The sequence below is a fragment of the Cricetulus griseus genome, chromosome 2 (assembly GCF_003668045.3).
Source record: "Cricetulus griseus strain 17A/GY chromosome 2, alternate assembly CriGri-PICRH-1.0, whole genome shotgun sequence".
Lineage (NCBI taxonomy): Eukaryota > Metazoa > Chordata > Mammalia > Rodentia > Cricetidae > Cricetulus > Cricetulus griseus.
In genome coordinates this window covers 15,013,025-15,025,531 of record NC_048595.1, presented here as the reverse complement: position 1 = coordinate 15,025,531, position 12,507 = coordinate 15,013,025, and the positions used below count along the sequence as shown (strand labels likewise).

The following is a 12,507-nucleotide window of genomic DNA, read 5'->3' as shown; positions in this document are numbered from 1 at the left end:
TCGGGTCCTCATGTTTGTGCAGCAAATACTTTGCCCGATAAGTCATCTTCCCAGCCCCCATTTGTCCTATGATGGAAACCTTTCTATGGCACCAGAAGTCTCAGAAGATGGATAATCCCTGACTCTCCTATACTGTCTCCCAGCTTGGCAGTGATTCCCAAGAAGGTCAAAGTGGGGTCGTGGATATGCCTTCTGTTGAGAATCCTGCTTACATTGCAGGTTTAGTATTCTATACACATTGCAGGTTTAGTATTCTATACGAGAGAACCGTTCATTCACAGCACATTAAACAGCAGCTATGTGCTGGGTAAGCTTTGGTCTGTTCAGAAGCAAGAATGAGAGGACAGAGAGGGTGCTGGAGAGGTCACAGGACCCATCTCTGGTCTACCTCCCTGCCACCAGCATCTGAGTTTTGGTAAAGTACACATCTTTCCTAAGAAGCATCATTTAACCTTCTCCCAAAGGACATGAGAGGGGAAAGCTGGTGCTAATGTAAAAACGGAAAAGGCGAGAGTTGAAAAGACAGCCTTTGAGTGTGTTTGTCCTTTCCTTTCTGGATAGTATCCCTTGGCACTGGCTCATCAGCTCATCACTCTGTCCCCTCCTGGCAGGGATGCACACATTTTCCCAAAACAGCAATGTCCTCTAGCCACAGCCCATTTCAGAAATGCTATCTGTGAACTCCAGCAGAGGTGGAGGGGGCTGAATGCTGGAACTGTTGACAGAGCAAAACCGAGACCAGGTGGAAATCCTGCCTCCTAAAAGTCCTTGGCTGGAGGCCGTGAGGTTACCATCAGAACACAGTGGACAGAGCGTGACATTTCATCCGGAGGAGGCATCACCATGGTGCCTTGAGCCAAGAGGGATGGAAACATGGTGGGCAGTAGAACAGGGAGACGCCATATTGGTGAGAAGTTCAGCTGTGTGTGGTTTGTGCTGTTTGTTTTCTGCGGCCATGTAGTGACTACTCATGGATGAAACACTGCTCTCTGTCCTGGCTTATTGCTCTCGGGACAAAGTCCAAGCTCCTTGCCTAGGCTCAGAATACTCTTCACTATTGTTCGGCATTTCTGTCCCCTCCTTCCCTTTAGGGCCCAGCAATACTAGGATCATTTGCTGTTGTCCCAGTCGCCTCGCTGATCCCGATGGTCTAATCTACCTCTCCAAGTCTCCAGTCATACTCAAGGTCCAGGGAGCCTCCCTTGACTTTCTCTGGAATGCACTAGGAGCTCCTCCTCTCTCCCCATGTAACATGTGTGAGTTCTTTAAGAACAGGGGCTGTGGTGTTTAAACCTGGCTTCCCTGGCACCTAATGAAAGGCCTTATGGGTCTCCAGCCCCTATCTGAAAGTCTTCTGGGAATACAAGCTTACAGTGGGTTTTCTTTGCTAAAGCAAGAAAGAAGCGGCAGCTGTCTCCTGTCCCAACTCTCCCCAAGCCTAGCCTCCAGCCTACAAGCAATGCAATTCTACTTTTGAGCTATTTTCTAAAAAAATAGTTTCCCCTACATCACTGCTGCTTTCCCCCACCCCATTTTTCTTTCTTGAAACAGGGTTTCATGTAGCCCATGCAGATCTCATGTTGTATACATAGTAGAGGGTGACCTTAAACTTCTGATCCTCTCCAGTGCTGGGACTAGGGCATGCCTCACCTCAGCTGGTTTCCGTGGCTCTGAGGATGGAGCCCAGAGCCAGGTGCTTACAGACAAGCATCCTACTGATGGAGCTACACCCACAGCCATGCAACTCATGATTTAGAAGAGGGAGCTATTTTAGGGGCTAGGCTGGCCATGCCCCAGCCTCCCTGTCTTGGACCTGCTTGTTGCCCTTTCCAGTCAGGTAGACTCCCACACAGGGCCAGCCATGATGGCTTCTTCTGACCTCTGCCCCTGGTTTTGTCTCCTTCTTCCTTGCCTTGTTGAAAATACATTTTCAACACCTGTATTTTTAGAAGGCCCGGACCTGGTATTTATGGACCATGTGAGCACAAAGGATGTGAACCGGACCTCAGGGACTCACTTCTAGGATAGGGTGTGTGGAAAGCGGTTGGATGTGTGATTCTTCTTTATTGTCAGCTTGACTGGGTTCAGAAGCCCCTAGGTGAGGCTCACTTAGGGAGAAGCCCCTAAGGACGATTAAGTGAGGAGGGAAGACTCACCTTGAATGTGAGTGACACCATCCCATGGACTGGGGACTTGAAATAAAATGGGGTGGGGGAGCCAGCTGAGCAGGAGTGTTCCCTGTCTGCTTCCTGATCACCACAGCAGTGACCTGCTCAGCCTCACTGGGTCCTCCTCATTGCAGTTACACTTGACCTCTGAGGTCATGAGTTAATAGATTCTTTCTCCTTTAAGTTGTCATCAGGCAGGGGCTGGAGAGATGGCTCCTCTTTCAGAGGTCCTGAGTTCAATTCTCAGCACACACATGGTGGCTCATAACCATCTGTAATGAGATCTGGTGCCCCCTTCTGGCACACAGGGAGACATGCAGGCAGAACACTATTCATAATAAATAAATATATCTTTTTTAAAAAGTTGTCAACCAGCATTTTGGCCAGAGTTTCATGGAAGTATGTGGCCTTCAGAGAGATTTGGCTTTCTGCATGGCTCAGCTCCTCTCTTTTGCTTATTCTGAGAGACCCCAGTAGCCATGCTGCTAACTGCCCTATTAGAACAAGGAACCCAGTCACAGCAGCAGCTGCTCATGAGGAGCCAAGTCTGTCATCAGCTGTGTGTCAGCTTTGCAGACCTGCCCCACTCTAGTCTTCAGATGACATGGCAACCCAGGCTCACACCTTCTCTGAAGCCTTTTGAGAGAGCTGAAGACTCAGCCCAGACCCGGAGAAACTGCTGAGCTAATGCATGCTTGCTGGCCCAGGGTGATTTTCACAGAGTGTCAGAGAGCTGATAGAACCCCCGAGCCCTGTATTTTCCTGTGTGCTTGCAGAACTTTTAATTTTCCCCTTATGTTTTTCATCACACAGTTGAAACCACGTCAATAGACTTCTGGTTCAGCTCATACGATCGTGACCACTTGCGAAAGTACATGTCTGAGACTCAGTAAGCTAGCTATCATCAATCTATCATTTATCTACCATCATTTCCCATCTGGTTTTTCTTTTTATAATTTATTTATTTTTATTTTATGTGCATTTGTGTTTTGCCTGCATATATGTCTGTGTGAGGGTTTTGGAGCCGCTGGAACTGGAGTCACAGACAGCTGTGAACTGCCATGTGGGTGCTGGGAATTGAACCAGGGTCCTCTGGAAGAGCAGCCAGTGCTCTTAACCATCTCTCCAGCCCCATTACCCATCTATTTCTAACTATCTATCTACCATTTATCATGTAGCTATCACAATCTAGAATCTATATCATCTATTACCTACCTGTATTTGTCTATCATCAATTTATCATCTATCTACTTTCTGTCTATCATTTATTTATCATCTGTCTGTCTGTCTAGCTCTATGGTCTTTCTCTCCATCCTCTGTCTTTGTGGTGCTGGGATGATCAGGGCCTTACACATACTAGACAAGCACTCTACACCAAGCTACACCCCCAGCTCTGTCCCCCCCCCCCATCCGCCAGCCCATCTTTCTTCTTCTTTTGCAACATTGTGGCTTGAACTTGGAGCCTTGCACATGCTAGGTGAGTACTCTGCCACCGAGTTATGTCCCTAGCCCTTAAAAATAAAACTACTTATTCCTTTATTGTCTTTTGAAACAAAGTCTCTCTACATAGTCCTGACTGTCCTGGAACTCACTGTGTAGATCAGGCTGGCCTTAAACTCAGAGACACACCTGCCTCATTCCTTTTTATTATATTTATGTATTTATTTTGATTTCTCTCTCTATATATATATATATGTGTGTGTGTGTGTGTGTGTGTGTGTGTGTGTGTGTGTGTGTGTGTGTTCCTGTGTGACATTATGTGCATCACATGTGTGTAGGTGTCTATGGAAGCGTGAAGTGTTGGATCCCCTGGATTGGGAGTTGTAGGCAGTTGTGAGCCTAGGTGCTGGGAACTGAACCCCAGTCCTCTGCAAGAGCAGTACATGCTAAACGCTTTTAACCACTGAGCCAAATATTTTTTTTCTTTTGTTTTGTTTTTAGTTTTTCGAGACAGGGTTTCTCTGTGTAGCCCTGGCTGTCCTGGGACTCACTCTGTAGACCAGGCTGGCCTTGAACTCACCAGTCTTTGCCTCCTGAGTGCTGGGATTAAAGGTGTGCACCACCACCTCCCAGCCTACTGAGCCAAATCTTTAGCCCCAGCCTTCCTTTTTCAGATGTTTTTTTTTTTTTTTTTTAAATTACCCAGGCTGGCTCTCAAATCACTATATAAACCAGACTGGCCTTGAACTCATGTTCCTCCTACCTTAGCCTCCAGGTAGCTCAGATTGCAGACCCATACCACTACATTCAACTACTCGTGCATGAACAGTGGCTTTCACTTGAGACACAGGCACTGTGTACTGCTAGCATCTGTCATTGGAGTTGTGACCCTGTTTCTGCCCAGAAGAAATCCTCAAGCACCGTGGGACTTAAGGAGGCAAGCAGCAGCAGCTGGCAAGAGCAGACAAAGCGCACACACCTCTATTTATTTCCATCGGAATCTGGGACTGCTCCTTCGGGTTCTGAAGACACCGACACACTGAACAATAGAGCAAGTGGGGCTCTGAAAACTCCACATGGCAGCGCGTGTGCTGCACAGCCTGTTGCCAAGTGAAAATGCTTTGGCTTAACATCCCAGTCTCTCTTGGGCCAATAACTATAGCTCTTCCTAGGGGATACTAATTTCTGGAAGCTTCCATTGAATAATGTCTTCCTCTGCCTGCTTTCAAGAAGTGCCTATATTTGTGCCCCCCCCCCTTTTTTAACCTCCCCAGATCCCTGGTGCTTCATGGTACACTCTTTTGTATGTTCCCAACTGGAAGATCTGTCTTGACCCTTCTTCTTTCTTCTTTTTTTCCCCTTCCTTCTGAGACAGGGTTTCTCTGTGTAGCATTGTAGACCAGGTTGGCCTCGAACTCACAGAGATCCACAAGCCTCTGCCTCCCAAGTTCTGGGATTAAAGGCGTGTGCCATCACCGCCTGGCTGTCTTGACCCTTCTTAACCCTTGGCAGAAATACGGTTGCCTTCTCTGGGGAGCCCTCTGCCATCTGCCCCCTGACATAATCTTCCCCTTGGCTGACATGAAGTACCATGAGACTGAGCTCAGGGAAGGTGGGGACTTCATTTTATACCTGCTGTGTCCCAGCACCAGCACAGAGCTGTTAATACAGAGTTAAGGAACCATGGGCTAGCATGAGGCTCAGTTGGTAGAGCATATACTTTGTATGCACACAGCTCTAGCACCCCATAAAACTGGGCACCATAGTGTATGCTTGCAGTCATAGCACCAGGGAGGCAGAGGCAAGAGGATCAGACGTTCAAGGTTATCTTCAATACATAGTGAGTTTGAGCATGAGAGAGAGAGAGAGAGAGAGAGAGAGAGAGAGAGAGAGAGAGAGAGAGAATATTAATGGTTGTATAGACTTGCCTGGAGCCAGGTGGTGGCTCACGCCTTTAGTCCCAGTACTCGGGAGGCAGAGGCAGGCAGATCTCTGTGAGTTCGGGACCAGCCTGGTCTACAAGAGCTAGTTCCAGGGCAGCCTCCAAAGCCACAGAGAAACCCTGTCTCAAAAAAATCCCCCCCCCAAAAGACTTGCCTCATTGCAAAATTCATTCTCAAAGGACCCAAATCTTCCCCCTGTGACTAAGGCAAACAGCTGAGGACCTGACAGGGGCTGTTGGTTTTTTAACATGTTCACTCCGTTGCCAGGCTGCCCTTGAATTTACCATGACTCTTCTGCCTCAGCCTCCCAAATGCTGAATGTCCTAGTTAGCTTTGTTTGTTTGTGGAGACAGGGTCTCTATGTAGCCCAGGCTGGCCTGAAAACTCACTATGTAGACTAGGTTGGCCTTGAACTCACAGATACCTGCCTGCCTCTGCTCTCCTAGAGCTGAGACTAAAGGTGTACACCACCAGGCACTGCCTGAGTAGGTTTTTCATTTTTGTTTGTTTGGTTTTTGGTCACCTTGACAGATGTTAGAGTCATCTGGGAAGAGGAAACCTCATCTGGGAAATTGTCCCATCAGATCGCTAGTAGGCAAGTCTGCAGGGTGCTTATTGCTTAATGATTGATGTGGGCAGGCTGGTCCTGGGTTGTACAAGAAAGCAGACTGAGCAAGCTATGGGTAGCAAGCTTTCATCATGGCTTCCGCTTCAGTTCCTGCCTCGAGGCTCCTGCTTAAGTGCCTTCCCTGACTTCCCTCAATGGATTGTGATGTGGAAGTGTAAGATGAAATAAACCCCCCCTTCTCAAGCTGCTTTTGGTCACAGTGTTCTATCCTAGCAACAGAAACCCCAATTAAGACGCTGGGATTGCAGGCATGTACCACCATATGTGGCTTAAACACAGGGTTTTTAATTTTGCAGGATTTCATTCAGATCCTCACAACAGTCCCATTTTACAGATGCAGGGATGGAGTCTCAGAGTAGTGAAATAACTTGGGCCAAATCACATGACCCGAAGGCTGTCTAATCCAAAGCCCAAACTTTCTTTAAACATTATTTTTTTAGTGTATGTGTGTGTGTGTGTGTGCGCGCGCGCGTGCATGCATGCTTACCAGTGCACAAAGTAGCCAGTCCCTCCCTGGTCAGTGTGTATGCCTGTTTCTCCCTGGTCACCGGCTGCATCCCTGTGCATTAAATCTTTCTACTCCCTCACTTCACACTGAGCATTCCTCAAGAGCAGACTGCTTCTTCTACATTGTTCTCTCTGCACAATTCATCATACTCGACAGGAAAGACACTCAGTAAACAGTCCTGGCTGTGCAGAATGTGGGAAAAGCCGCTCAGAATCAGAGCCGACTGGCTACTGGCTCTACATGGCTGTTTGACTTTGGGCAAATGATTTAACCTCTCTGGTCTTTGATGTGTTTATTGATAAAGTGAAAGCAAAACCACCTATGGGGTTCTTAAGTGAGGGTGCAGTGAGTTCCTACATGTCAGAAACCTCAGCAGAGTGTACAGCTTCCAGGTCACTGTGGGGTCAAGGGATCTGGACCTTTCTCTTTTGGTTGAGACAGATCTCATTATGTCACCCTGGCTGGCCTGAAACTCCCTATGTAGTCTCAGCTGGCCTCGGACTCACAGAGCACTGCCTGCCTCTGCCTCCCAAGAGTGCCGGGATTAAAGGCATTCGCCACCACACCCTGAGGGATTATGGATTCTCTGCTGAGCTCTGCCACAGCTGTTGAGCAAGCTCTCAGCTACTCTGCCCCATGGCAGCCAGCTCCCAGAACCACTGAGGATTGAAAACAGAGAGTAGTACAAAAGCACATGGCACTGAGTGGGTCCTGAGGGATGTCCTTTCTGCCTTGCCCATGCTTCCCCTTACACTGTGTCGTCACAGCTGTGGCAGTGGGCGGCTGTTGTTGTGGGACATTTGTACACTGTGAAGATGCATTGCTGCAACGGGTGTAATAAAAGCTGAACGATCAATAGCTAAGCAGGAGGTATAGGTGGGGATTTCCGGGAGAGAAAGGAAGAGGAGGATGATCCCAGGTGCCCAAGGGTTGCCAGTCGGATACAGAGGACATGCAGGAGGAGAGGTTAAAGCCACATGTCATGGGGCAACATGTAGATAAATAGAAATGGGTTAATTTAAGTTATAAGAGCTAGTTAGAAACAAGTCTAAGCTAAGGCCAAGCTTTCATAATTAATAAAAAGTCTCCATGCCGTTATTTGTGAGCTGGTGGCCCAAAGAAAAGTTGGACTACAGCTGACATCAGAACTCGGATCTCTGCTGAGCCCAAACCAGCCCCAGCAATGGTGTGTCAGTCAGCTCTCCATCCTGTAACAAATACCTGGGAGAATCAGCTTATGAAGAGGACAGGTTTATTTGGCCTTACAGTTTTGGGGGATCTGGCCCGTGGGCCCGTTGACTTTCAGCCTCTGGCTGGGAGGTGCACATCACTTTAAGTGTGTGGTAAAGACCAGCTCACCTCATAGCTAGGAAATGAGGAGGAGGAAGACGTCTGGATACCTCCATATCCTTCAGGGACACCCCCAATGACATAGCTTCCATTCCATGTCCACACTATAACAAGTGGGCCCTGGAATCAAACCCTAAGGGTCTCCTGACCAAGAACACAGGGACAAGGAGCCTCAGACCTCAGATGCCACTTAGAGAAGTGCACTGGGAAGCACCCACATCCTCTGACTGAAGATAACAGCTAAGACCTCCCTGTGAGATGAACCATGCCCTCGGAGCTGCACACAGAAATTAAGCACAAAAACACATTATTTTCAGCCAGGACATTCTGTGGTGTTTACAATCAGAAAAGTCATATGGAACAGGACTTGGAAGAACCTTGGAAGGCTGGCAGGGAGGCAGGCCAGGCCTGGAATGCCAGGGCCTGCAGGAGGGAGAGGAGGAGGTGGAGTGCTCCGAGTCCCCAAGAGGATGCAGGCTTTGGCCCAGACTGAGTGTCAGCTTCCATCACTCTTGGGGAGACTGTGGTGTGTGAATCAAGGTCGCCCTTGTTACCTTGTGGCACAAGGTATCTCCATGTGGCAGGTGTCTCCAGGCCCAGTCAGGGACAGCATCTCTATGAAATCTTCTAAGGCCTGTCCCTCAGGTAGGGACCCAGCCCCACACAGGCAGGCATTCTATTCTCCAATCTTCTGCAGATCTTCAGGCCCAAAGGAGGCCGGCAGCAACTCCCGGACTGTCCTGATTACGTATGTGCCATCTGGCTTGGTCATGTACACGGCCCAGTCGGTGCCAAACTGGAAAAAAGAGCAGCACTGTGAGAGAGGCCAGGGGACTGAGGGCAATGGAAGGTGTGGCTTTGAATCTGACTCTACGATTTTCTATCTAATGGTCCTCTGTGCCTCAGTCCCTCTCCTGGTTCACAGAGCCTGAGGAGTGATCAATGGAAGAGCACCGCCAGTCAACAGCACAGGGCATGGCCTGTGGTCAGTGGGCCTGAGCATTCCCTAGAGGGCGCCCCCAAGAGCTTTGTAAAACTAATGCATTTTCTCGTATGTGTGGTATACATGTGTGTGTATGTATGTGTGGGAGCACATGCATGTGGAAGCCCAAGGGTTGGATCTCAAATCATCCTCCATGACTCTTCCACAGTATCCACTGAGTCAGGGTCTCTCCATCAAACCCAGAGCTCACCCATAGGACTACGCCCGCCAGCCAGCTTGCTCTGAGTGAGGATCCTGTCTCTGCCTTCAAAGACGGGGATTTCAGGCGTCTCCCTAGACCACCTCACAGTTAAGTGGGTTTCTGGGGGTGCAAACTCCAGTCCTCAGGGTTGCACACAAATGAGCCATCTTCCTAGCTGCTACTGAATGCCTGTGCCTTGGGCTGGAGAAATAGCTCATCAGTTAAAAGCAAGCAGTGCTCTGGCAGAAGAGCCAAGTTTGATTTCCAGCTCCTTCACTGGGAAGCTTACAATTTCCTGTAACTCCAGCTCCAGAAGAGCTGGTGTTTCTGGCCTTCGTGGGCAACTGTGTTTGAATGCACACATCCCTACACGGATACATAGACATAATTAAAAATAAAATAAAGCTGGGCAGTGGTGGCGCACGCCTTTAGTCCCAGCACTCGGGAGGCAGAGGCAGGTGGAGCTTTGTGAGTTTGAGACCAGCCTGGTCTACAAGAGCTAGTTCCAGGACAGCCTCCAAAGCCACAGAGAAACCCTGTCTCGAAAAACCAAAATAAATAAATAAATAAATAAAAATAAAATAAAAAGTCTATGCCCTGGAGCTAGGCTTCCTTCTGCAATGACAATGACAGCTAACATCTGCTGTTCCTTACAGGTTCACCTCTGTGTCGCATTCCAGGAGGAGTTTGTGTCTGTTTGACGACACTCGACATACTATGTTTGCATTATAGCGCAGGTTGCTCCCACTGTGTTCATTTTACTGTTGAAGAAACTGAGGCTTAGTGGTATCAAGTCAGCTGTGGTGGTTTGGAAGCAATGTCACATTTGGATACTTGGTCCTCAGTTGGTAGGCCATTTGGGGAGGTTTAGGAAGTGTGGCCTTGCTAGAGGAAGTGTCACCGAAAGCCTTTTGGGGTTTCAAAAGGCATGGTTCTAGCACACTCACTGTTTCTGGCTTACTGTTCCAGATGTGGCCTTTTGGCTCCAGCCCCACATCTGCTGTCTGCTGTCCCTTCTATTAGGAACCCCAGCCCTCCGGGACTGTAAACCCCAAATAACTAGTTCCTAAATTGCTTTCATCACAGTGCTTTATCACACTACAGGAAAGCCGCTAACACATCAGCGAAGGTGAACAAGTCTCCAGAACTTTCTCCCACACCCAGCCTTGCTGTGGATCCTCTGGGGCTCACTGTTTTCATCTACAGGGTATTTTAGTGATAGGGAAGGGCATCGGGGGTGGGTAGGTGGAGAGTTAAGTCCATGATAGAGAAGGAGAGAGCAAATAAAAATATCTGGAGGGGAGACGGTGAACAGTGAGGCCTGGGATCCAGGGACCTGGTGTCTAAACCCTTCTACATCCATCTCACACCCACACCCTCAGGCACAGCCTGCCAAGCAGGAAAATGTCCTCCCTTGAAACCTTAATTCTGAAAACCCCCAAAGACTGATAGTGTTTGGGAACAGCTTGGTGATTCAGACAGATGTGTGGAAGAGCAGAAGGCCTTGGCTGGCAGCCCACACATCAGTCATGGTCTCACAGCTTCTGTGACCTGAGCACCTACTAAATACCAGGGTCTGTGAATCTCACCATGCCTGCCTGGATGCTAGGTCTGTCTAGCACATACTGGGCACTGGGTTCCATCCATTCCCAGGACAGCAAAACCAGGCAGCCAGGCAGCCAGCTGCCATCCAAACCACCCTTTTGTTCTCACAGTTAACAAAAGCAAAGCCTCATATTGGTATGTTTTATAAAACCTGCCAGGGAGTAAGAGGGCTCAGCGGGCAAGGGTACTTGCTGCCAAGCCTGACCATCTGAGCTGGATCCCTGAGGTCAACATGGTGGTAGAAGGGGAGAATGGACTTTCAAAAGTTGTACTCTGACCTCCACACTTACACCATGGTTCGAGCGAGCACACACACACACACCTATTAAACAATAAAACTTGCCTCATATTCCTTTTGACTTCCCTTTTACTCACTCTCTCACTCTCTCTCTCTCTCCATTTTCTTTTCTTTTATTTTTTGTTTGTTTTTCAAGACAGAGTTTCTCTGTGGTTTTGGAGGCTGTCCTAGAACTAGCTCTTGTAGACCAGGCTAGTCTCGAACTCACAGAGATCCACCTGCCTCTGCCTCCCGAGTGCTGGGATTAAAAGTGTGCGCCACCACCTCCTGGCTCTCTCTCCATTTTCAATTTTGTTGTTCGTTTGTTTTGAGACAGGATCTTGCTGGATAGCCATGGCTAACCTGGAACTTGCTACATAGCCCAAGCTGGCTGCAAACTTGCAGTAAACTTCCCACCGACTCCTGAGTTCTGCGATTACAGGCATATACCATCATGCCTCGCTTTTCTTGATTTTCCAAAAACAGTAGTAAAATACACATTATGTAAAACTTGCCAATTTTTTTTTGTCATTTTAAGTGCATAGCGTGCACTTAAAATAAACGTGCCCTCTGTTCCCTGGTTGGTACAACCAGGTGACCCGGCCTGAGCCCATGCCTGTGATCCTATATCCCATTGCCCCCAACCTCCCCCTCCCCCAACCCCCACACTGCCCTTTGTCCTTTTGCTGTTCACCACATAGCAAACATCTAGGTCCATGTGAAACCCACTGGTCTATCTGTCCAGAATTCTCCTTCTCTAGAACTCTCTGTCTCACTGTTTTTCATGATTTATATTTCTACTAGAATGTCACCTTCATGGCCACCGGAGCAGAAGGTGGGAACATTTTTGCTGACAAAGGACAAACAGGAAGTATTTCGGGTTTCCCAGGCTGTGTGGCCTTCCTGTAACTGCTCAGCCCTGCTACCACAGCGCCAGAGTGGTCAACACAACACAGCAGCAACTGGGCATAGCTGTGCCCCTACCAGTCTTTCTACAGTCAAAGGGCATGCTGGGATTGGCTGAGTTGTCAGTATGTATATGTTCAAAGAGGGATGTAGTGATGTTTTGTTTATGATGAACAAATAAAGCTTGCCTGAAGATCAGAGTGCAAAGCTAGCCACACTACTTAGCCATAGAAACTGGGCGGCGGTGGTGCACGCCTTTAATCCCAGCACTAGAAAGAATATAAGGCGGGTGGAGACAGGAGTGCAGTGTGTGTTCAGTCTGCAGTCACGATGAGGACAGGATCGCCCCAGCCTTGGTAGAGTTAAGAACTCCCTAGTGGCTGGCTGCTTTGCTTTTCTGATCTTCAGCTTGAACCCCAATATCTGACTCTGGATTTTTAGTATTCCTGCTACAGAGGGACTCATTTCCAGCGGCTCATGTGAACCCAGGAAGGCCAC

The 12,507-nt window shown here is 48.5% G+C and overlaps 1 protein-coding gene across 1 annotated transcript in view; it reads right to left on the bottom strand.

Moving 5' to 3' along the window:
* Positions 1-6,442: 6,442 nt before the first annotated feature.
* Positions 6,443-12,507, bottom strand: part of Cda (cytidine deaminase) — a 30,892-nt gene continuing 24,827 nt past the window's right edge. The window contains exon 4 of the mRNA XM_027399800.2: positions 6,443-8,833. Within this exon, the coding sequence (XP_027255601.1) occupies positions 8,714-8,833 (120 nt within the window). The 3' untranslated portion in view covers positions 6,443-8,713. The remainder of the gene's footprint in view (positions 8,834-12,507) is intronic.